This window comes from Myripristis murdjan, chromosome 4 (genome assembly GCF_902150065.1).
Source record: "Myripristis murdjan chromosome 4, fMyrMur1.1, whole genome shotgun sequence".
In the NCBI taxonomy this organism is placed as follows: domain Eukaryota; kingdom Metazoa; phylum Chordata; class Actinopteri; order Holocentriformes; family Holocentridae; genus Myripristis; species Myripristis murdjan.
Genome location: NC_043983.1, coordinates 24,795,766 through 24,817,371, shown reverse-complemented (window position 1 = coordinate 24,817,371; position 21,606 = coordinate 24,795,766). Strand labels below are relative to the sequence as shown.

The following is a 21,606-nucleotide window of genomic DNA, read 5'->3' as shown; positions in this document are numbered from 1 at the left end:
CTATTATAAAACATTACACAGCGGGCCCATGGCGTTGGTGTGTAAAATAAAAGGCCTGAACAGCCATCCACTGTTTACACAAATAGCAACCACACTTGGCTCTCCCTGCCTGGGATAGCTCAAACACACACACACAAGGCTGCATGGACACACACTTACACAAACGAACGCATGCACGCACGTACACATCCGCAAGCATATGAACACACACACTCATGCACTACCTCTCAGCTCACAAACCCAAGAACGAATTTCAGGAAAACCTCAGAGGTCTCGCAGGGATCGGCTTATTTCGTCCAAGTTTCAGTCCAATGCCTTTACCGTCTTAGACTTGTTTTAGGTCATTTCTTCACAAAGGGGGGATGATGTGCAGACTCCAACCTATGCCGGCACAGCTTGCACCTTGGACCTCGCCGACAAGGCTTTTAATCTAAGTGTACTTGGACCAAGAGAGAAAGAGGATGAAATATAGAAAGCAGTGAGGGGCGATTTGTGATTTGGGCTGAGGCGGTTTTGGTCGAGGCCATTTGGACCAGCTAGAGTTGTAATTTGCCCGTGGGGATCTGGCTGCATCGTGGTGGATCGTCTGCTCTCCCTTGTCATTTAGTTGTCTGTGTGTGGCTTGCTGTGAGTGTGGATGTGTGTGTCCTCTGTCCTCTGTGACGCACAACCAAGCTAACCTCGAGCCCGCCTAGACATACTGCAGGCCTCACTCTGTATCTTGTGTGTTTTTGTCTCGCTGTCTGTATTACAGTTCATAAACTTCGGAGTGGTGGCAGCCAAATCAATCAGCAACCCCTCAGATCATTAAATTAGATTCCCTAGCAGCTTTTTTTCCCCTTGCAATCCTATCCTTTCCAGCTGCAATACTAGACGTGAGCATAATTTTCACTTAAAAAAAGATTATGAACTGAATCCTTAACCAAAACCCTCAGCTTAACCTCACAGAAGACCTTTGCCAAACTCTAATCTGCAATAGACAGAAAAAAATCTGAAGATGTAGCAGTTTGTGGCATGGCCAGTGGGTGCAAAGCCCTTTGCAGGGACACCGCAACATTTACACATTATTACTGATATCCACATTTTAGTTGGAAATTACACATCACAACGAAAAAGACGGCTTAAACCTTTATTAAGCCGTAAATGTAATGTTACCATATCTCTATGGCATCCCTAGCATGCAGACCACGGCTCTCCAGTTGTGTGTGTGTGTGCGTGCGTGTGGGCGTGCATGTGTGTGTATGTGTGTGTCCATGTCTGGAAAGCCAATTTAGATGTGTGCAGACAGAGGGGTAGAGGGAGAGAGCTGACCTTGGCCCTTCAGTCACTTAACACTCCTCAGAGAAAGACCTTAATGACCCCACACTCGCACCGTGCCTGCCTACCCAAGGGGTTTCTAAATGTGTGAATGCGTGTGTGTGTGTGTGTGTGTGTGTGCGCACCCACATGCACGTGCATGAGCGTGCATGCACCATTGTCACCTCGTTATCAATTGGAGCTTACAAAGTGTTTTACTGCAAGGTTTGCAGGCTAATTAGAGCAATTCTCACATTTTGACGCCTCTAATAAACTACCTGACTCTCCTTAACGAAGCCACAGTCAACATGGTTGGAGGTAGAGCTGCAGCGATTAGTTGAACAATCCATTAGCTGCCAACGAGTCGTTTTTAAAAAGAAAATTTCCAAGTTCTCTGATTTCCAGCTCCTCAAATGTCAATATTTTACTGTTTCTTTAGTCCTCTATGACAGTAAACTAAATGTCTTTGGGTTGTGGACTGTTGGTTTGGAGAGAACAAGACATTTGAGGATGTCACCTTGGGCTATGGAAAATTGTGATCAACACTTTTCCCCTTTTTCAGACATTTTATGGACTAAACAACTGATCAATTTATTGAAAATAATCCACAATAATCCAAAATAATCAATAATGAAAGTAATCAGTTACAGCTCTAACTGGATGCTGCTGAAGCAATAACTTGTTTAAGAGACATAGAGGAACATACTGTCTTATTTAAAATAATAATTAAAAAAAATACATTAAAACATATGCTCAAGAGATCTGATTTTTAATCTCTAATGACTAAACAATAATAATAGTAAATGTTATTTTCATGCCAAGCAATATAGATATTAACAGTAGCTAAGCAAGGCTTTGCTAAGAACACAAACTCTATCTACCAGTTTGTGTCATGATTTTTAGTCAATACATTAATATTTATTTAAATACCTATTACATGTTCATAAGTTAGTGTTTATTGTGTTTGTCTCACAAAATGATTCAGCCAACCAGAGCCGAGGACTGGAGCTGTTCATTTAATAATTCACTGAACTGAAGACTTTCCAAAAAAAAAAAACACCTTTAAGACACTTGCAGAGCGGGTGTGTCTGGGTGTGATTAGTCGGGTAGCAGAAAGATGCACTTCATCCCACAGGTACAATATGTGTCTGTTGTGCTTGTGTGTGTGCACAGTGTGTGTGTTTGTGTGTGTATGCAGTGGCGTCACGCACCCCCCTATAGACTGTGGTCGTGCCTGGTCTTAAAGTCCCCATATGGCACGACTTAAAGCGCATGACACAGTGATCTCACACTGAGCAAATAGCCTCCTAGTCCGCATATGGTTTGTGTGTGTGTGTGTGTGTATGTGCATGTGCATGTGTGTGTGTGTGAACGTATGTGTGAGACCAAATGAGGGAGAAACAAAGCAAGGTGAGGGAAGGAGAGACACAGATGTATGAGCACAAAAAGAAAAGAGTGTCCGGAAAAATAAATCAAACAAAGAAGATTTTAAAGGGGCAGAAAATGAGGTGGCACCAATGGAGGGGAAAAGTTGTGAAAAAAAGCGAAACGATAATGAACCCTCAGATGTGTTACGCACCAAAAAAAAGTGTTCCTCTCTTTCTCCATGTGTTTCGGATTATGGCTCATGATGACATCCTTCTGCCATAAACAGGAATAAAATCAAACGGCCAAGCATTAATTCCTAATGCGGTTTACATCTGCACTGTGGACAGGGGTGTATGTGCTTGTCTGTGTGTGTGTGTGTATGTGTCTGTGTGTGTGTTTGTTTTAGATCTGTGCCTGTGACTAGGACATGACTTATCCTTAGCCAAGCAGCGGGGAAACCTCTTGTTTTTGGAAGCACCAATAAGAAACAGCCTTGTCTTGCAAAGAGGTGCAACCAGTGGTTATGCGCCATATTCTAACATACACCGACCTCTAGTGGCCATTTGGAGTATTGCAACATTTTTTGGCATCTATTTCTTATTAGCAAATAAATTTTGCACAGTAAAACATCTCTTTCCTTCCTCCTCTCATCCTCTCTCTCCCCCTCCTTCCGTCTCTCTCAGGGATGATTTCGATGAGGAGGGCTTCTGCCAGCCATATAGAGGTATAGCCTGCGCCCGCTTCATCGGCAACCGCAGCATCTTCGTCGACTCGCTGCAGATGCAGGGTGAGATCGAGACCCAGATCACAGGTGAGAGAGAAAGGACATGTCTGAGACCGTTTTGAGTTCCTCCCTGGAAAAGATAAAACAGACAAATGTTGCAAAACATGTGAAACATCGTCAAAAAATGCGTTTGTGTTTGTGCATTTCAATGGCATTCATTGAAAATACATATTGGACACAGGAATTGCATTTTTTCCTTCCAAGGCTTAGTTTCATTTTCCATCCAGTGTCTGTACATTTATAAACAAAATTGTAAACATATGGGAAATGAGAAATGTTTTGCCATTGGCATGTTGAAGTGGTTGGAAGAGGATTGTATGCTTGGATAAAAAAAATAAGAGCATCATAGAAAACTTTATTTATAGTCCCCTTTTCAATAGAAGTGTCACGCACATTTTCATGATGATTCGGACACACTTTAGCCGCATTTTTGTCGCACATTCATTTCTAATTTCATACACGCATGTCGAAATGCATGTTGAATGCAGCCGGGGCAACAAAGCATAACAACTGCGGTTTCAGAAAAAGCTAGCAGTCCCCTTGCGGGCATCTCTCGTCTGACAGGAAAAGTGGACGGCCTGCTTTCATTCACTGAGTTCAGTAGTTCAACACGGCTGGCAGTTTTGTCCCAAGACGCAAAACACTGCTGACATCTGCTTTCAGCCGCCACAGTTTTCAGGCTTGAAAGAGCATCTCCGCAGGGCTCTTTATATTATATTCCCTCAATCAAGGACAATGTGTGTAATTGGGGGCTACTGAAAAGTTAAATACTTATTAATATCCAAAAGGAAGGAAAACAGGATACTACATGGAGAGGTTAAAAGAAGGGCAGTCAGATTACCGTCCTGTTTGGAGCACACATGGCCCATACAGGCTGCTGTCTATATCCCATGTCAGCCCAATGATATGTGTCTGTACATCTGCATCTGTGCTTTTTGTTTGTGCGTGTTTGCGTGCATATGCGCTTATAGGTGCTTTAATGTTTTTGATTACATCCACGCAGCTGTCCGCCGTTCTCTTGGCCTGCGCCGGAGTGCACGGCTAGCCAGTTCAGGGACAAAGAGGCACGAACCCGGCCTCTAATGTGGGACATCAAGGAGGAGTGATAATTGTGATATATTGCGGAATATGGTTGTAATAAGCCAACAGCATGACTGTAAATCACACGGCTGACAACCAGAGCATTCATATTTGGTTTACATATTCACCGTCTCAGAATTTAATGTCCTCCTCATTGATCTTTAATACCATTCTATAGAAGCAACATGTGTTCTAGCAGCATGTGGATAATTGCCAACTAAACTTAGCCACTGATCCACTTTCTAATCGCCCCTCATACATCTCCATGCATACATCATACACTCGTACATACATCTCCCCTCTGCTCCTCCAGAGAGCTGCCTCCCTCGTAATCACCACCAGAGAAAAGCATATGTTTGCAATAAGTTTACGGTACGACGATGAATCATACATTTAAAAAGCTATAGCGCTCATTGTCAGTGTCGCGCTTTGATCGCTCATGTGTGTGTGTGTAGATGCTGACGGGGCACAGCGGAAACAAGACTGTGTACTTGCTGCGCTCTAGCCGATGATTTTCCAACGATCACACACATCAGCAGCATAAGCAAAAGATTGCATTTTAAACTCTTGACATCTCAGCAGACTTAGTATTTTTTGGTAAATCTTTGGTTTAGTCAATACAGAACTCAGGTTTTTTCATACAGTCTCATCTATGAAACAAAAATGAAAGCTTTATTTTATGACTGCGTTTAGGGGTGTAACGATTTTTGTACTGACTGTGAAAAAGTATCCTCAGTTCACCAAATTGTACATGTGTGGTGAACCGTTTTTGTTTTTGCCACCACAGTTGTTGACATACTCAATGTATGACTCTGATTCAGCAAGGAGTGTTTTCTCGGTCCATTCTAATACCCCGGCTCCTTCCTGCTTTGTCCCCAGCGGCCTTCACCATGATCGGGACGTCCAACCACCTGTCCGATCGCTGCTCCCAGTTCGCCATCCCCTCCCTCTGCCACTTTGCCTTCCCCACCTGCGACCGGAGCTCAGGGACCGACAAACCACGGGATCTGTGCAAGGACGAGTGCGAGATCCTGGAGAACGACCTGTGCAAAACGGAGTACATCATCGCCCGGTCCAACCCCATTATTCTGAAGAGGCTGAAGCTGCCAAACTGTGAAGACCTGGCTGCCTCCGACAGCCCCGAGGCTGCCAACTGTCTGAGGATAGGCATCCCCATGGCAGAGCCCATTAACAAGAGTAAGACACACTCTCCACTTCTTACTGTCATCACCTCAGATGTATTATTGTCTGAGGACCGGCATCCCCAGGCCAGACCCATTAGCAGATGTAATAAGGGCTATAACTTCTCACTGTATAATGATATAATGAATAACATATACAAATATACACTATAAATACAAAGCAACACTGGTATTTGTGAGTCTGAGGGTAGACAATTAATGAGGCACATTTGTTTTGCACACCCTGCACATATGGCATTGCACTGGACTGAATGCTTGTATTAAACTGCAGAAGAAAGAAATGATTTATACTCAACAAGAAAAACGAGGTATTTTTTTTATTTTTTAAGAAAGCGGTGAACCAAGGACTTAAAAAAGCAGCTGTGGTACATCCTAACTGCATTAAAAAATGGCTTAAATCTCAGAAAATGGAAGCTCGTTTTCTTGTTTAGTGCAAACCATTATTTTCTGGTGGAGATTTTTGACTGATTTGATGAGATTTCCTCTATAGACTCTTTTTTTTTTACTGCAAGCACCCTTATATCTGTAAAAGTTTTGGTTTATGCTTTTATTTGCTTCATTACCCATACTTATGATAGTGCATTTGTCTTTTCTATTTGTATCTAGTGTTTCCTTTTTGTTACTTTGATTCTGCTGCTGCTACAACGCAATGCACAGACCATTCAGGCCTCCTCTCATCTCTGTCATTTCATCTCATGCCACTGCCTCGCTTTGCTCTCCCCAGACCACAAGTGTTTCAACAGCACAGGGGCAGACTACCGCGGGACGGTCAGCATGACCAAGTCGGGACGCCAGTGCCAGCCGTGGAACTCCCAGTATCCTCACAGCCACAGCTACCTGGCCGTCCGCTACCCGGAGCTGAACGGGGGACACTCGTACTGCCGCAACCCGGGGAACAAACACGAGGGCCCCTGGTGCTTCACGCTAGACGAGGGGGTCCGCATGGAGCTCTGCGACATCCCCATCTGTGGTGAGAGACTCCAGCATGGTTCACGCTGTAATGAGGGGACACAAAATTTAAGATACTGACTAAAAAATTATCTACGGTAGATTTGTAGCTAGTTGGTCTGCTGTCTGTATCAGCATTGAAAACATGTTTCTTATTTAGCTGAAGCCCAGAATAATAACAGACAGTAAGTTTTGATTTTGATAAATAACCAGAAGTAGAGATACTACAAAATTTGTAGTGGTTTTACAGCAGTTCCTGACAGCATGGCGTTTGAAAATGTTAAATGTTAAATTCCCCCACATGCATGAAAAATTACACTTCAAAAATGTTCAAGAAATTAATTATGATAATCTACACCACTGATAATCCCAATTGATGATTTTCCCATGGTAAATAGCAGTGGAGTAATCAGTGCAAATCAAAGATGTGCAAGGTGTGTGTTTTATTTACTTATCTTTGGTTTGCACTGATTACTCGCTTACCGTTTACCATGGGACAACAGTTCATTGGGATTGCAAACCAAAGATGTGCAACGTGTGTGTTTTATTTTCTTATCTTTTTAATTCTTTGGAGGTCACTCTGTGGAGGAGGGCCTCCCCATCATGGAACGACTCCACAAGCAGCGCTCTTTATCTGACCATATTATTCTCTCTCATCCAGACCATAAGGACAAGCCCGGCGGCAGCAACATGGAGATTTTGTACATCCTGGTTCCCAGTGTAGCGATCCCATTAGCCATCGCCTTGCTCTTTTTCTTCATTTGTGTATGCCGCAACAACCAGAAGTCCTCCCGCCCGCCGGCGCCACGCCAGCCCAAACCGGTCCGCGGGCAAAACGTGGAGATGTCCATGCTCACCACCGCATACAAGCCTAAGGTAAGACAGAGACTGGAAAAGTCACGGCACATTTAAAATTGGAGGGGAAAGCAGTCTGCTCATTCCAGGCACAAAATACCCCAAATTTGCTCCCAAAATGCCCCACTGGTGCATTTTGGGCGCTTCCATCTTGCTCATGGGACGTGTCACCCAACAACAGTGAGAGAGCGGCTTCATTACTCCTCATTTATCTTTCCCTGAAAGTGCTCTCAGCTCTCAGGCCATGTTCACACAGTGCAAGGAAATAAGAGTCACTATAATCTACGTATAATTATGCATACAAAAACACTGAAAAATAGCAAGGGTACATTTGATAGGACAATACTGAAACAATATGATATGATTCTCTTACCTCTCTGATTATGGATTTCTTTGCTTATTACTTATTTCATATACAATAATGTGTTTGTGTTTTTATTTGTTGGTATGTGAACTCATGATTAGAATGATTAGGAATGCACTGATTGGTTTTTTTTTTTCACCAGTTTTTGTTCCATAATACAGATGCAGATGCAAAACAGGTTAACCTTTTCATACAAGCCTGTCACCATGCTAGTTTTACTCTGTTGTTAATTTTATAGTTGTCTTAAGTGACACTTTTCCTCAAAAAAAAAAGATCACACAAGTGCCAATTTCACAATCAGACAAATATCAGCAGTAAAAGTAATGTTGCACTGATTCTGATATTGTGTTTCAGTGCTGATATCGGTCAATAGCAATAGTTTGCCAGTGTTTCAGTCCAACCCTAATAATAATGATGATGTCATCAGTGCTGGCAGCTGACGAGCATCAGTTTTATGGCTTAGCTGTTTGAGGTGTCACGACGGTGCTGACGGTAGATGAAAGGAGGTGGTGACAAGCTCTGATATTTTGCTTTATGGCAACGTAGCTCTGCACCCAGCAAGCTGTGCTACTCCTCACACACTTGAAGATGAGTGACGACTGTCACAGTAATGTCTGGATGTGATGCCGAGTATTTCTGCCCGGCTGCACATTATACCACCAGAGACGCTCTCTGTGTTGCCTTTATCTTCTCTCTCACTCTTAAAGAACTGAGGACATATGGAGCCAATTAATCCAGACGTCCTCTGACTGACTGCCATTGTCTCGTTCCTGCAGTCCCTGCTTACAGAACAGCACATAACCCCAGTACTACCAGACACACACATAAACACACACACGCACACACACAGGGCTGTGTTGTCTATCCTGTGGTGAATCTAAATGAGCGCTCTTTCGCTGTGTTTGTCTTTCGAAGTCGTAATAGCAGACTGCAGAGGGAGTCAAAACACTGGCACAGCCCCCTGGGTGTCTACTGGGTTAGGTCACAGCACGCTGGTGTCACTGGGTGTGTGCATGTACAGTGTGTGTGTGTGTCTGAGAGTGAGACATGAAATCAGTGAGTTTTTTTAACATGTATCATTAGCCTTTAGGTGTGCACATGCATATGTGAGTGTGTGTGTGTGTGTGTGTGTGTGTGTGTGTGTGTGTGTGTGTGAGAAAGACTAAGAGAGAATGAGATTAAATTAATGTTTTTTTTCCGAATTCTGTTTGCATTTGTGTGTGTGTGTGTGTGTGTGTGTGTGTGTGTGTGTGTGTGTGCGTGCAGATGTGTGTGTGTGTGTGTGTGTATGTGGAAGTGACCTGTTTCTGGCAAAGCCTCAGATCTCTATCATCAGAGCGCAGCAGGTTCAGGAATGTTCAGCTGCAGCTCTTTTCTCTCTCTCTGTTTATTTCTCTCTTTCTCTGCCTCTTTCTCCCTCTTTTTTCTCCCCATGCCTGTCTTTGTCTCTCTCTCTCTCCCTCTCTCTCTCTCTCCCTCCCTCTCTCTCTCACTATCCCCATCTCGCTTCCACCCTGCTCTCACTCAATCCATCTTTTACTTTCTTCTCCCCCCCCATGCGCCTCACTGGATCTTCTTTCTGTCTCATCTCCATCCTCTTTTTTTCTCCCTCTCCTCCCTCCCTCCCTCACTGAGCCTCTTTGTAATGTAGATCATGAAGCCCGCTTTGCCAGCCAACACATAGCTCACATTAGAATCTGTATCATATTTCTTTCAAGGTTGCACACTCAGTCATATCACGTCTGTTTATCTTTCCCCGCATAGTTTGCGAGGGGGGTTATCTAGACAAAGTGTCTGCACAAACCAGAGCTGATGCTCACAGTAATGTCTATAATGTTACAAGCAACAGCTGTAGGCAGAACCACAAAATGCCTCAGAAGCGTCAAGAGTCATTAACATCTCTGGTTTATTTTGTTCTTTGGTAGGGAACCAATGTTAAACTGACTTGAAAGGCGAGTCTCTCATCGCTGCTTCCAGTTGACAACTTCATATCTCCAAAAAGGCAACTCAAATTCAGAGAAGCTCGTTTTCAGAGTGACAGCCATGTATTTTTAGAATTATGCAAAAGATTTTGAATGGATTTTTTTGGCACCAAGGTCAGTAAATATGGTCCATACATAAAGGCCCACATCACTTTTCATTCAAAGGGAGAGAAAAAAGGCAAATTGGAATTCCAGAAATTTCACAGACATCTAGCGCTCACCTCTGTTTCCCAGCACATCTATCCAAAGTGGTGGTAGAAAAAATTACAAGCCAGTTTGAAGAAAGATGTGAGGATTTGCATGCGATTTCTCGCCTTTAACAGCCTTTTTTGAAGTGTCTTCAGAATAAAACCTCAAATTATTTTCACATTTATTTTTTTGCCAAGTCCACAGTCTCGCGTTTCCATTCCGGCGACGCACAACGTTGGCCATGGCACTGCTACCCAGCAGGCTTAGCTTCGGGGTCACACAGGGGTCATTGCTTATGACAATCCTTTTAGACACACATAAACACACACACACACACACACACACACCTGCGGTGGTGTGAGGAGGATCTGAGGGTTTGGGTGTGGGGAGAGAGGGAGGAAGGGGGAAACAAACCCATAACTAAAACCATCTGGCTCTTTCATAACATCAGCAACACTCCACGCCCCCCCCCCCCCCCCCCCCCCCCCCCCCACCACACACACACACACACACACACACACACCCATCCCCATCACTGCCCATACAGGCCTCTCCCTCTCCTGCTCGCTCAGGAATTTCATTATTCATCTCGGAGTTCCTGGAATCTCAGAATCTCTGCCAGCCTTCCTCCTCCTCCTCCTCCTCTTCCTCTCTCCTCCTCACCTTTTATCTTATCCCAAATACGCCCACACACACACACACACACCTAGTCATTTTCTCTCACACACATACAGGCACAGAGGATAACTCACCCCCCCACTGCCATCCTTTTGAAATCACCTGGACAGTTCTGAGGTATGACAGGAAAGGGGTTAGCTGAAGTCATGAAATGCAAACAACCATAACAGACATTATGGGACACACACACACACACACACACACACACACACACACACACACACACACACACACTCCGTCCCTCCCTCCCTTTCCAGAGAGAGAGGCAGATGATGGTACACTTAACCCCGTCTATTTTATATTTTAGTGTTTTTTTAATTTTACTTTGAACTTCCCTTTAATTCCCATTACTATTGTGCATTTTGTCCCCTTTTTCAATGAAACGATTAGTCATTTTGTCATTGAAAAGACAAAAAAAAGGGAGAAATATCCATCACAAGGTTCCTCCGCCAAATCCACAAAAACCCAAAGTTTTAATTTTACGGTGAAAAGCAACAGCGAAAAGCAAACGACCCTGTCATTTGTGAAGTTTTAATTACCAAACATTTAGTATTTCAACCGATAATTGACTGAAATAGTTGAAATTGTCAAAACTGTCATCAATTCCTTTTCTGCCAGTTGACTGATCAGTTGACTAAATAATTGTTTCAACAAGATTTCATTTAACCAAAAAGGCGTATTTTTGTTTATCTGAGTATCGGGTTTTTAAACTTGGACATAATGTCAGTGTCAGTGTCAGCCTCTCAGAATAAAGAAAAACAGCCTGATGTCTTTTTTCCCTCTGACACCCATGTATGTTCAAAATGCACTATTACTGGTTATAATGTAATAAAAATCACGAGCAGAAGAAACACGCCTCTCTTCTCTGCTCTTCTCTTTCTTACTCTCCTTTTCTCTGTCTTTGCGTGTCTCAGTAAAACACTGTATGCTAAGAGAGTTACAACATGAATCATATATTGATTTTCCTGGTTAATTGCTTGTACAATCATGTATATGTTTTAAAAAAAAAAAAAAGTTTGAAAATATGGAACCTAAAAAATAATGAAAACCAAGAGACTAGAAAATGTGGTGCCCTAAGATCTCTCTGACTCGCTCTCTCTCTCTCTCTCTCTCTCTCTCTCTCTCTCTCTCTCTCTCTCTCTCTAATGGTACTCACAGTATGAGCCAGATTTGATCAAGTCCAAATGAATTATGAAAAATTGGTGCTCGACTCACTCATAACCCAGCAATTCAGCTCAGTCCAATTGGATTTGGCAACACAAACAAGCGTCCTTCTGAGTAAGCAGAAAGGACTAATTACTGCCACTCCTGCTGTCACGCTTTAGTCCCCAAACGAATGCTAAACAGCAACGGCATGAGAGTTATACCTTTTCATGTTATTTATGCAGCCCCTCTGATTCTGCAATTGTAACGGTATAACTTGGCAGCAAATCGATGTTGGAGCTGTGAACATTTTGCCAGACTTGCGGGGTGGAGTACGGGAGGTTTTCCCAGTTTGTTTTCCAGAGGTTTAAAGGGATTTATTTAGGAGCTGAGTTGAGGAGTTGATGTAATGGATTCAGCCTGATTATGATAATTATCAATTCTCCAGGCAGTAGGTTTCTCTTTCTCTCTGACACACACACACACACACATTATGACACATTCACACAAGCTCAACCACTTACTGGCTGTTGTATTAGGCAGTTTGCCTGCATCAAATTAGAAGCAGTACCAATGTAAACTTTATGTCCATATTTAACTTTTCCATACAAGGATAATTATGATGAATGTATGAGCACAGACTTAACAAAGAAAATAATGATCGAATTCTTTTTTTCACTGTCTGTGTCTGTCTCTCTCTCCCATGGTCTCTCTTTCCTCTTCCTCCTCCTCCTTTCCCTCGCTCTCTTGTTCTCTGTCCAGAGTAAGGCCAAAGAGCTTCCCCTGTCGGCCGTGCGTTTCATGGAGGAGCTTGGGGAATGCACTTTGGGGAAGATCTACAAGGGCCATCTGTACTTGCCAGGCATGGAACAGGCACAGCTTGTGGCCATTAAGACCCTTAAAGATTGTACGAGTGCCCAGCAGTGGGGGGACTTCCAGCAGGTAGAGAACACACTCCTCCTCCTCCTCCTCCATCATCATCATCATCACTCTGCTTGTTCCAGTTTTGCAAAATGTAAAAAAATATATATATTTTTAGGAGATCATCCAGTTGGTTAACTTACCCATTAAACAATGAGAGCATAGACATAACCATAATGTCATGTATTGCATATTATTTATTAGTGACATTTAAAAGTAATAAGTTACCTTACACTGTTACTTTTTGTTTGAAGAAGCACGTTTCTAATTACACTACTTTTGCATTACTTTCACCCACATAAGCACAGAAGTCGGAGGGCCCTCTGTTCATAGCCTATGAAGTTAGTGCAGCTCATAATTATTCCAGAAGGGGGCGCCATTGGGGGTGACATAAGGATATTTTAGGCTTGAAACTCTAATTCTAGTGGTCAACTTTTCCAAGTGCAGAAATGATACTCACCCATCAGTCCATTTGCTAACCTATATTACTATAGAAGAATTTGCCAAATAGCGCCATTAACAGCTGATCGGTAATCAACAAATTACTGCCTGGAAAGAAAAGGAAATGTCTTTCTCTTCTTTGGTGTTTTGCAAGAAAAGGAAACTAATACAGTTAAAGTTTTATCTGTTTGCTGGTGATGTGAATGGGGGTTTATTTCATTCATTCAAAATAAATAAACACTTACTTTGATTGTAATGTGTTGCTGGACATAAGTAACTGTGATAATATTGGTAACGTAGTGTATTATTTTGTTACTGCTAAAAGTGATATATCACAGTAGCATGTGATAACTCGTTACCCCAACACTCAAGTGGAAGAAGAGCATCTGTTTAAATTAATGGTGGACGGAAGATGGCCCGACTTGGAGGAAAAGTTTTTCTAGGATACAGTGCAAACTGTGAAAATAACTCACATCTGACAGATTCAGAACATTTCATGTGAAAATATGCAAAAACATTCACTCATTTTATTCCAGCATTATCTCAAAAGTGAAAAAATGAGACCTTAGCATATCTAGGGCTAAATACCAAGGGCGTTTCAATGACTTGACGTAATGTGTGTAGGTAAAATTTACATAATGTCATACTAAAATTATGTCCCAGTTTAAACTACCATGGTCTTTGTGTCCACAGGGAGTAAATGTGGTGATAAGTGGGATAGGAGGCTGCACAGCTGGAAATTAATATGTGGTTTTTCACCTCAAATAGTTCCAAACAATATGGCTACAGAATGGCTGCAAGGGCAGACTGGCCAGATACATTTAAGTGTTTAAGACAGATGTGTCATATTAGAGCATAAAATCACTCTTTCACACACACCTGTTCTGCCACCCTGTTGAAGCCATTTCTCTCTTAACCTTTTGTTCTTACCCAGTAAATTTTCAGAAAATTTCCATGCTGTCTGTCCTCTGCCTGGTTTCACTAATGCCTTCTGGTCGCCCACACAGGAGGCCTCGGTGCTGGCTGAGTTGCAGCACCCCAACGTGGTGTGCCTGCTGGGCGTGGTTACCCAGGAGCAGCCCGTCTGCATGCTCTTTGAGTTTCTGCCTCAAGGCGACCTCCACGAGTTCCTCATCATGCGTTCACCACACTCAGACGTGGGCTGCAGCAGCGATGAGGACGGCACAGTGAAATCCAGCCTGGACCACGGGGATTTCCTCCACATGGCTATACAGGTGGGATTTGGAAGCACTTTGTCCCTTTAAAATCCATCTACAGTTTTAGATGTACAGTACGTATAGATTCCAGAATTTTCTGCCTTCCATGTAGACTAGCATTCCTCAAACTTTGGATGAAGGATGGCTCAATTATTAGGGATTTCAGCCTTGCATCGTAATTTGGCAGCCATCCCCATACCATTTGCATCAGGCCCATTCATATCCTGGCAAGTGCTGGTAATTATGCAGTCTTGCTGCTCACACTAGCTGTTAAATGAATTGCCTCGTTGAGGATATTAAGCCCTTGAACTCTAAGTTCCCAGAGGGTAGCTTCAACAGTACAGAATTTTTTCCATATTATGTGAAAATGGCACATACATATTTATGTATTTGCTGGTTGCAGTGCTTTACTGAAGCTACATCACTCTTACTTTGACTGGAATATTCAAACCCAAGATGCCACTGTGTCCTGGCTGCACTAGAAAATATGCATCAGTTTCTATACATTTCCTTGTTACTCAGCAGGACATATTTGGAGTCTTTGAAGTCAGTGGGATCTCTCCACTAGCTCTCCAATGACCTCATGAATAATTTCTCATTTTCATTTTCAAACACACCTTGCAAGCAAAATATTCCTTTTCAAGGTACAGTACTGGAAAATTCCTGCCTATTAAAATTAGCAGATTCTGATATTGGTATGAGTGGGTAGAGTCATGCATAACATTTTTAACATTAACCATTAGGAAATGTTGATAACTGGTGGTGGTTGTGGTAGTTCAGTCAGTGAGATCAGCCGAACTACCTTGTTGAAACTGTTGGTTCATCCCTCCTTTCATTCCTTGCTGTCTCGTTCAGTCAGTCCACAGCTGATCAATCCTTAAGAAATGAATAAAGTTCTCTGACCTAATTTTATTTAATCTAATCCAGGTGGCTGCTGGGATGGAGTACCTGGCCAGCCACTTCTACATCCACAAGGACCTTGCAGCTCGGAACATTCTAGTCGGCGAAAACCTCCACGTCAAGATCTCCGATCTGGGCCTCTCCAGGGAGATTTACTCCTCAGACTACTATCGCATCCAGCCCAAATCCCTGCTGCCCATCCGCTGGATGCCCCCCGAAGCCATCGCCTACGGGAAATTCACCACAGACTCAGACATTTGGTCTTTTGGTGTGGTGCTGTGGGAGATCTTCAGCTACGGCCTGCAGCCTTACTATGGCTTCTCCAATCAGGAGGTGATGGAGATGGTGAGGAAGAAGCAGCTGCTGCCCTGCCCTGAGGACTGCCCACCAAGGTATGCAACAGTAATATGCCAACTTGATTTGTGTAGCATCATAAAAATGTACATCTAATACATCTTGTAACAGTATCTTTGCCATGCTGTATTGTAAAGCTTACATGTCGCACTCTTAATAAGGCCACCTTTCATTTACTCCACCATAGTGAAGGCAGAGGAAATAGAGACACTCACAGGCCTCAGAAAACAGATGTCCCTGTCAGTTTCTAGTGGCATCCTCCTGCAAAAAACATGTTGAAAACAATATTATCATGAGGTGATAATAAACCACCTGCTGATCTGCTTCTGTTGTATACAGTTACAAATCCATCTAGCAATATACTGTATATTTAACTAATTTTCTGAACCATGTCAACAACAAAACAAAATTTGAGACTCAAAGCAAGAGCCCCAAAACAAAGTAAAAGAATTGCTAACTCCTCTAAGTCACTATAGCACTACAGGTGCCAATGTGAAGAGCAAAATACAAAAAAGGTATATTTTATGTCTTCCATCAACAGATGCCTGGCCCACTTTTGCTCTTGAAGCAGAAAAACTGAAAAAATAAATGTGCAAAACTATGAATGGCCTGATCGTCTGTGTGAAAAACAAACACAACAGTAAAACTCTTACTGCCTCTCATTTTCCTCTTATTTATCAATAAAGTGAGCACAACCCAGCTATCTACAAAAGCAAACTGCATGTACAAACTTTTTACAGAAACAGTTCCCTGTATCACACAGCAAAATATGTTTTCCTCCAGCTCATAGAAGAAATTCTGACAATAGCTGTGCTTAGACATCATTTAAACTGCCTCTGTTGTCACCCAGGATGTACGGCCTGATGACAGAGTGCTGGCAGGAAGGCCCAGCGCGTCGACCGCGCTTCAAGGACATCCACGCCCGCCTGCGAGCCTGGGAGGGTCTGTCGTCCCATGCCAGCTCCAGTACGCCCTCCGGTGGCGGGGGCAACGCCACAACCCAGACCACCTCGCTCAGCGCCAGCCCTGTCAGCAACCTAAGCAACCCTCGCTATGCCGCTGCTGCAGCCGCGGGGTACCTCTACCCAGCCCAGGGCCTTCCCACGCCAGGTCAGATGGGTCAGATTCCAGCCTGGACACCCATGGCTGTTCCTCAGACCCACCAGCGGTTTATCCCTGTCAACGGGTACCCCATCCCGCCGGGCTACGCGGCTTTCCCGGCCCACTTCCCTCCCCAAGCCCCGCCAACCAGGGTAGTCCAGCATCACCTCCCTCCTCCCAAGAGTCGCTCCCCCAGCAGCGCCAGTGGCTCGACCAGCACGGGTCACGTCAGCGGCGTGCCCTCCACCACAGGGTCCAACCAGGATGCCAACACACCGTTGCTCTCCCACTGTGTCGTCCCAAGCGGCGTCGGAGGTGCAGGTCAGATGTACGGACAAGTATCCCCGAAGGGTGTGGTGCAGCTGGACCATACATCGCAGACATCAGCGCTGCTTGGCACTGACTCCAGCATACTCATGTACAACGACTCAGTCATCACAGCAGACCTGTAGAGACACTTTGGTGCTTAAACTCCTTCTCCTCTGGACCCACATTTGAGAAGTCTCTCACCCAGGGACCTAGTATAATTAAAGAAAAAAAAAATCTGGTCACATTGAAACCCACCAGGCCTGCCAGCCAATTTGGGTCTTGACTGTTAGTGTAAGAAACACTGCCACACTCTATACACACAGCTATTTGGCTTTTTAATGCCTTATTCTTTAAGTGTACTTACATAGTTTGAAAATGTGCTGTTGTTGTTATTATTATTATTATTATTTTAACCTTTGTGTAAATACGGTACATACGTCTTGAATGAATGAAATGAAAAGATATATATTCAAAGGAACATTTTATTAAGGAAGAAACGTCTAAGATGAAAAAAGCAATCCTGCCTCCCCTTCATTACCGATTTCATAAAGCTCGACTGGCTGGCTGGAGTGACCGGCGTACCGACTGGCTGTTTGGCAGCTGTTTCAACAACTCATCTCTGCATCGACTATCTCATTCAGAACGGCTATGGGAATAAAGTGACTCGGACATTTACATTATGGACTTTGGGTGCCTTTCAGCAATCTTGTGTCTCGTTTGTTGCTGGACATATTGAAATGCAAAAATGTGTTGTACGTTTCCTTGTACAATGAAAAATTGCATTTGGTGCAAGCAGTGGCCACATGTTACAGCCAAGCAAATAGGATGAGGAATGAAAGAGTGAACAAGTCAGAAGTGCATTGGCTTTTGGTGAGCGAGACGGCAAGCCACTGGGCCACTTAACACACTTAAGACATGCCTCTGCAGTGAATATAATGGTTACAAGGCTTACAGTAACATGCCCTGCCCTTTTGATATGAAGCTGAACACATATATACATATACATATTTGAGGTTGTATGCATTGCACCAGCCGGCTAATGGTCGATCAAGCAGCTGGATCTCAAACTAGCTGCAACCTGTAGATGTATAGATCAGTCTACAGATTTTGAGTTGACTAAAATACATTTCCAGGCACTGCGACCGACACTGATAGACGATGTATCATTTCCACACAAAAATCCCTTCAGAAATGACATTTGCAACATTCAAACCAAGCTCCTTTGCCTTGCTCAGGCCTCACTGGCTGTGTCCAGCTGTCCATTGTAGCCGTGAGCTCTTCTGATTGTGCAGAAAGTTTCACATCGGCCTCTCTCTCCCTTCATTCCCCTCTCACCCCTGCACAGGAATTTCTCTCTCCTGGAGTTACTTCTCCCCTGCTTTCCTTCCCTCCTTCCCCTCCTTGCCCATGTCTGCTCCCCACCTGCCCTCTGGTATGGTCTCCCCCCGTCTCAGTGGACATGGGATCTAACATCAAAGCCTGCTACATAAAGGACCCCCTGCAGATCTCTAAATGAAATCACGCAGCGCTCATATCCTCTACAGCCTGTACAGATAAACTGGACCGGTCTCAGGACGCATGCTTCATTCATCTTTCAAGGGTTGAGTGTCGATTTACTTTCAGCTTGGTATGTTCAAAGTGTAAGCTGAAACTGCCATTCTTGAACTTATGAAAGGACATTCTCTATTTTATTGTACATTTGATATGAGATTTTTTTTTTTTTTTTAATGGGAAAGGTTTTTCATTGTTTGCGTTTTGAAGGATTTTACAAATAAGGTTTCAAGTCACAGGTCTTGCATTCGTTGTGCTTTCCTTTCCCTGTCTCTGCATTTACACTGTAAAAAAAAAAAAAAAAAATACAGAGAGACGTGTAGGTTCAAACACAGAGGCCTTAGAGTAAATGTAGTGCCACAGGTTTGCATGCATAGTTTTAAATGTGTGGTCTCAGCCTTGTATGTGAACAAAAAAAAAACAAGTATTTGAGCACAGTATTGTCCGTCTTATCCCCCCGCATACCTAAACAGAGTCAAGAAAAACAGCAACAAGGTCTCATTTGGAAAGCTATATACTGTAGGCAGACCGTTTGATTTTATATATGTTGCTTTCATTTGGTTCAGCATCACTTAATGGAATAGCTTTCAGGATGTGCATATGCGTTTTCCACCATATGGCTCTCTCTGTTCACTAATCCAAACAAAAAATTTCCTCAAGGTGAACGGAAATAATATTTAAACATGCTGCAGTGACAGCTGGTATCCTGGCCCGACAGTAAAGCACAATCCTTTTCACATGTGGATGATCCCCATTCTGTTAAACTCCATACACACTTTGTACGTCTAATTGCATTTTTATGTCTCTCTCACTATGTCTGATGTGACAGCTAATAGCAGCTAAACGGTATGGATTGGATGCATTTACTCTGATATCCTTTTGTGATATGAATGAAGTACATTATGTGTGGTAAATGAATATTTTTTCAATCCTGTAATCATAAAATGATGCCTAAACTGTGTTTTGCTCTGTGATGACGGATAGAACATGTGTGGATGAGATGGATGGTCAAGTATTAAGCTTTTTCAAGAAAAATTGCAGAAGCGGCTGCAGTACTAGAACAGCGAATGCCACCTTTGTCTGTGTTTATTCTTCCCACTGTGCTTTTGTAGTTGACAATCATTGGTTTTGCCACGGTCGTACCAAGGATGGTTGACTATATGCCGCCACTTCTCTGTTGCCTATACAGACCATTGTTCAGGTTATTCGACAGCTGAGTTTGTCAAGCAAGCATTTTGTGCGGCACTAGCCCACCCTAGTAGCACATCACCACGGCACAGAGCACAGTGGCTTGTAGCAGCCAGCTGACTTAGACATTTTAGTATATTTCAAATGCCATACCTCATTTTTACATGGTTGAATATAAGCATATAGCTTAATTTTTCAAGTTTCCAATATATATTTCATCATGTTTGGCAATTTTTTTCATCATATTTAAACATCAGTGAATATGACTTTGCTCATTTGAGTATTATTGTCCAAGGTCATTTTTTTATGTGCAAAGGCATCTGTGGAGCATATACAGACAATATCCAGTGGTACTAATCTTCCCTTACAGCATTAATCCCCTCTCTAATGTCATTCATTTGACCTGAAACTGCTCAAACTATATTTGTGAAGTAGAGTGACCCAAATTAGACGCTACAGATATATGGCTCTTACCTGTTGTATTTTTTTTTTTTTTTTTTTTTTTTTAATCTTTTTGTTTTGCCTGTCTTTATCTTTTCTCTAAAGCAGATTGAGCTACCTAAGGCATCTGAGTCGTGTTTTGTACAGGTAACCTCCAACGTGTTAGGAATTTATGTGTACTTATATAGCAGTTCAAAAACCACTTGTACACAAGACTGTGAATTTTAGGCAAATCTAGGTATTTTTGTATTTGGCAGAAAACATTATTGTGCCATTTTTTTGTTTTATTCTAGATCCTTTAAAAAAAAAAACAACAACAACAACTTTCAAGCAAATTTATGTTTAGATGATGTGTATCCATTACAGAAGGTTTACATGCGTATCCTATTGACCAAGAGAGGCCTTGTCTTTGTATTTTGTCTGAACATTTTTTGCACAGATGTTTTGTATTGCAAAACCATTTATTAAATGATGTTGTTTGGTTAACTTTGCTGTCAGTGACTTGATCTTTAATATGTGAGCAACAAGGCTAGTTATTGATATGTATGAATGAACAGGGGAGATGCTTTGGCCATGCTTGGCTTGATGAACAGAAGTGTAATGACAGTGTGATTCCACAAGGCACCAGCAGATCCCTGTTCCACTGATTTTATCAATCTGCACGTCTCAAAGTGGCACTAACCACTGTTGACCAGGTGGTGGTGCTATTTAGCTGTTTAGTTTGGGTTGATATCAGTTTCAAAACAGCTGGAAATAATATTAGTCCATCTAGTATTTAGCCAAAAATGGAAAAAGGAGCACTTTATTACAGTCTGCCTCTGTGCCCACTTGTTTGTGTGTGGATTTGCTCATTTCCCTCTCAAAGTCAGTCTTCATAACTTGACTGAACAGCTTGATTTAACCTGAAGCTGCGTGTACACACACATTCCAAGAATGAGATGTAATGTTATACATAATTATGGAGAGGTTATTAGATGAGCGCATTATTGGCAGGGAGAGCCACTGTAAGTACTTAAGTTTTGCGTCTGTGGGAGAGTGTGCATGCCACGATACGCACCCACACACACAAAAAGAAACAAACAGCTCAAAAAAAAATCTCCATTTGTATGTGTGTTTGTGTGTGTGAGACCATAGCAATGTGTGTATGCATAAATGACAGGAGAGCTTCAGATTACTGCTGACTGAGTGCTAGAGACATAATCACCATGCACACACACACACACACACACACACACACACACACACACACACACACACTCAAACACCATGTTAAACATTGATGAAACCATAAAAA

At 42.8% G+C, this 21,606-nt stretch overlaps 1 protein-coding gene across 2 annotated transcripts in view; it reads left to right on the top strand.

Annotated features, from left to right (window-relative positions):
- The window catches only part of ror1 (receptor tyrosine kinase-like orphan receptor 1), a 150,565-nt gene extending 129,767 nt beyond the window's left edge, over positions 1-20,798 (top strand). For both annotated transcript variants that reach the window (XM_030050446.1, XM_030050445.1), the window contains 8 exons: positions 3,348-3,475; positions 5,408-5,725; positions 6,455-6,700; positions 7,340-7,554; positions 12,652-12,831; positions 14,259-14,486; positions 15,396-15,760; positions 16,573-20,798. In XM_030050446.1, coding sequence (XP_029906306.1) covers positions 3,348-3,475; positions 5,408-5,725; positions 6,455-6,700; positions 7,340-7,554; positions 12,652-12,831; positions 14,259-14,486; positions 15,396-15,760; positions 16,573-17,275 — 2,383 coding nt within the window. In that variant the 3' untranslated portion in view covers positions 17,276-20,798. The remainder of the gene's footprint in view (positions 1-3,347; positions 3,476-5,407; positions 5,726-6,454; positions 6,701-7,339; positions 7,555-12,651; positions 12,832-14,258; positions 14,487-15,395; positions 15,761-16,572) is intronic.
- The last annotated feature ends 808 nt before the right edge of the window (positions 20,799-21,606 follow it).